This window comes from Plasmodium cynomolgi, chromosome 14, assembly GCF_000321355.1.
Source record: "Plasmodium cynomolgi strain B DNA, chromosome 14, whole genome shotgun sequence".
Classification (NCBI taxonomy): Eukaryota; Apicomplexa; class Aconoidasida; order Haemosporida; family Plasmodiidae; genus Plasmodium; species Plasmodium cynomolgi.
The window spans coordinates 820285-824913 of record NC_020407.1 but is presented as its reverse complement, the minus strand read 5'-3'; the positions used below and the strand labels follow the sequence as shown (position 1 = coordinate 824913).

The window sequence follows — 4629 nt, the reverse complement described above, 5'->3', positions numbered from 1 at the left end:
AATATTTCAATATGGAAAGATCGCAATACGGTCAGGTTTGATTAAACAAAAAAATAAAGCAAGTCGAAACGGATAGAAGCCAAATAAAAGAATCCAAAATGGCACAAGGGGAAAAGCGAAAAAATGAACGAACGAAAGAACGGCAACGGAATCCAGTATTTCAAAACAACTGACACAACACATTTAAGCAGCGCATTTGCACACATCCCAAGGAGCAGGATAGGTCAAATTAGCAAACAAATTTTTATGCAAAGATATAAGGGCATAAATACGCTTCTGAATAACGGCACTGTTTAACAAACGTATAAAAATAAGCAAAAAGGGGAACAAATAGTGTTTAAATACTTTTACTGTGCAATCCCAATGGGGGGCAATTTAAAAAAAAAAAAAAAAACAACCCGTTCTGTAGGCATCCCCCCAAAAGGAGACCCAAAAAAGAAGAAAATAGTTTTGCGCCCATTACACACCTGTGATACTGTCCGTTTGGCCGCTAGCCCGATCGCCCGACCGACCCGAACCTCTGTACGTACAATTACGAGAGATGAACGGGCGTGATACATTCATACGTGTCGACATATTCGTAGTCCGAAACCTTTTCTATGTCGTACCGGCGCATGGTGGTTGCCATCACGGGGTTCAAATAATCACGGGATATTCCCTCCTTTTGTAAAAATAAATAAAATTTATTGCCTTTGAAGAATTCTGCAATAGGTGGAATGCCATCGTAACCTCTGCAAAGCTTTAGGGTTTCCATTTCTTCAGAATAGGATCTATTTTTTTCATATATTAGCTCGGTAATGTAGCTATCATTCCTTTCGGGGTCTACTAAGCGTCTCTTGTCAATGTTACTTATCCAAAATCCATTGATATTATTATATTTATATTTTTCATATGTATTACTTTGGTTGAATAGTTTCTTCCCCAAATCCTTTTTATTTTTCAATATGTTAAAAACATGACTTTCGTATATTTCCCCCATATGTAAGTTTTGAACATGTGGGTGATAGTTCCTCCTGTCAAATTTGTCTTCATATATGATGGCCGAACCGATATTGCTCCTAATTGCAGGGGAAATTTCCGATGGTACTTTGAATGTCCTATTTTGACTCCTTTCAATTTGTGGGTATTTTAAAATCAGACCAACTGACTCGTTACAGTCCTTCATGAAATTTAGTAGCTTATGATTTCGCCTATACGAATCTATGACATTGTCTCCGTTTGAATTGAAGGGTAGCTTTGTAAATATAACGTTTGGAATTTCTACTTTTCCGCTTTTTATATCATCTAGCGAGTAGCTCCGTGGTTTCCTACTTAAAGGTGAAGCTGAAGGGTCCTTTTTTTCTTCCGCGCAATTGCAATTTTTTTCATTTCCATGCTGTTTTTTTCGTTCTACTCCATCCCCTCCAGTGTTACACGAAATTTGCGTTAGCTCAAAATTGTCATCATTCGATGCACTCAATTTTGTGCTAAACGTTTTTTTACCCCCCTGTATTTCTTCATCTGTGTAATATACCATCATGCGTTCGTTCATATGACCATCCGCAAATTGTAATTTGTCTTGACCCAGTTCCTTTTCAGGATTGCCATTCACATATTCTGCACATTCTGGGTTGGGCTCTACGGTAGGATGACTTATCTGATACGTGTTTGTAGATTTGGGGGCACCTCTAGGGCTAGGCAAAGCATACATTTTGCTAGAGGGGAGCGATTCACCATTTCGGTGCTTTTTACTATCACACAAAGCTTGTTCATCTTCCGAATTTTCTTTAATGGGGAGGCAAATTGAAGAAGTTCCCACTGCACTCAGATGATCTTCTTCAGCTAAGGAATCATTTGCCTGAATATTTTTTGTTTCATTATTTGTTCCATTTTTCGGAGTTCCAAATTGGATATTATTCGCCTCACCATTATTTTGATCCTTCGTCGAAATAACCGCCTCGCTGATGTGAGCACAATTTGGTTCTGTCTTGCAGTTGATTTCTTCACCTTCCTCATGGATCGGTATTTCTGTGCAACAAAATTTTGCTAATAGTGATGAAGCTAAACAGGAGCGAACTCCACTTTCGATGCGAGAAACATTGCTATTTACCGATGAATGGTAACAATTTAAATGTTCACCGTTCAGGCGCGCAAAGTTTTCGCTCTGTGATGTAATTACATCACTCAGGTGAAGGATGCTTGTTAGGCATGTATTCTCACTGACATGTTCATTTCTTTGAGGAAATAAATTTTCACTCCTCAAGTGAGAAACGTCACTTTTTTGTTCATCACTAGAACATTGCAGCTCTCTTGTGTACATTTTCAAAATGCGTGGAAGGCTGTTCCCCCCCATGGAAAAATTACTGTTTATAGAAGCATCGTTATGTGTGCTTACATCCAGGGCGGAATCGAAGTACGCATTGGTGTGGAAATTCTTTTCCGTTGATCTTTGTACGCGTAACATGGTTCCCCTTTTTTGCGCCATCGGTACGTATACGAGTGTTCGTGTGTGCAGTAAATAGTGAACAACGTGTGTAGAATAATGCTAGGTAAATTAACAAAATGTAGAGCATCGAAAAGGGGAATAAAAATGGCCAGTGTGCAAGGGAAGAACTGCAAAAATTGAACAAAATGAAAATATACGTACAATGTGTTTAAAATAGGAACACATTATTTGTTTTTCAATTCGCATTAGCAACTTGTCAATTCGTTCGATTTTGTGCAAAAATGTCTACAAGGGCAAACTGCTGAAAAGAAATACCCATTCGCAATTTTATTTACATATAATGGTTATAGCTAGCCAAAAAAGGAAAAAAAAAAAAATAGTGCCACATTTTTACAAACCTTCATTTCATGTTCATAAAAAAAAAAAAAATCAATCAATTATTTACATTGCCTGTTCATAATTTATTTTGAGAAATTTATTTTTACGGTATAAATAGCCATTTTACCTATTTGGCTTTAAAAAGAAAAAAATAAAATACCAACAAAAGAGACAGGTAAAAACAGCTAAAACGTTGTGGACCATATGAAAAAAAAAAATTTTAAGAACATTTTACGGAAAGAATTCACCTCAATTTTTTTAGTAGTTCTGTTTTACATGACCATATAAATTAAATTACATACATTTCGTCCGATAAATGCATACTGTACTGTATGGTTGACCATTTTGACATGTTTTTTTCTTGTTATTTTGTGTTTACGTGGGTCTACCTAGGTATGCATAATTCTTGCCACAGAGAGAAAGAGCCTTTTCATTATTGCTCAACGCCACTGTTACGAGTTTTGCCTTTTACGTAATTTGTAATAGCGTTTTATGAACAGAGAGTGTTAGCAGGGAAATGGAAAAAAAGAAAAAAAACGTTGCAAAAATGTAACGGTAGATGATTAAATTGATGTGGAACTTTTCTCCTCCAACGGTTGGTACCTAAGTGTGCCTCCTCAATATAATTTTATGCAGGTCTACAAATGATTTTGCGAAAAGGGTGTCCCATGTGCGTGTTTTCGCCCTGGGTTTTAATCCACCTTTTTGGAAAAACAGCCAACATTAAATCTGTCATGTGTAATAACAATGTGGTGCACGTTTTTAAATCAGATGACGTAATGTCTGTTTTTTTTACCTTTTCCTCAGTGCGCAATTCAGACAAATAACAGAAAAAAAAAAAAAAAAAAAATTTTACGTAATTTCAAATTATATGTTAATGTGATTAAAAAAATGTGTGCGGAATGTGCTACCATTCTTCCAATGATCACTATTTTTTTATATATGGGATAAAATTAGGTGTTTTTTCCCTGTTCACTTGGTGTATCTACACCCCTCCCCCCCCAATTTGTAGATCAAAAAGGAGCTATTGACCAAAAATATGTTTTACGTAGGCAAATAATTAAATGTACACCATACATTTCAATTTCACTGCGTACATCTCATCATGTTAATAAATATAAACGTTGAAAAAACAAAAAGGGCAAGCTAAACCGCATGGTTTGAGATCTCATAAGAGTAAGTGCTTGCAAAGGTGAAATCATAATTAGCACAGTACGCTGAAAAGTAGCAGTTTTCTGACATGTTAACTGTTAGTACATAAAATTTTTACATATGCAATTTGGCGCATTTTCAATGCAAATAAAAACAGGTCTCCCTCGCAGTGTATATCTGTGCTGTGCAAGGGTAGGTAGGTTTATACATTTAAAAGTAATGATCAAATCACTGGGATTACACGTATACGACACATTAACGAGAAGGTAAATTAACTCCCTCGCCATTTAAGCAAACAAAGGAATTGCTCTGAAAGGATGATGATGAAGATTTGTTTGTGTGACACGAAAAATTTCTAAAATGGTGATTTGTTTATCATATAATAGTTCATTTTTTAATTGTTTAAAAAAAGGGTATATAAGCCCAAGCTAAAATTTTGTTAAATGTATTTAAAAAGGGCCAAAATGCATGACCGAACAAGCGCATAAACGTTCAAAGGCTTAAAGTGTATATTTTGTTCACCTGTAGAAAAAAAAAAATTCGCTTAACAAATTTGCGTAAGCTTTAAAACAGTAATGGGAAAGGCGAAGGCCAAGGCCACGTGGTAGTACAAAAAAATAAGTTGGTTATTTAAATTTTTTTTTTAAAGGGCAAAAGAAAGGTGTTAATCAATC

At 35.7% G+C, this 4629-nt stretch overlaps 1 protein-coding gene across 1 annotated transcript; it reads right to left on the bottom strand.

Annotated features, from left to right (window-relative positions):
• Positions 1-536: 536 nt before the first annotated feature.
• On the bottom strand, positions 537-2464 carry PCYB_142810 (hypothetical protein; the record flags this gene model as incomplete). Its single annotated transcript, XM_004224752.1, has 1 exon — positions 537-2464. A coding segment is annotated over one exon (1928 nt), but the record flags the coding sequence as incomplete, so codon positions are not given.
• Between the last annotated feature and the right edge of the window lie 2165 nt (positions 2465-4629).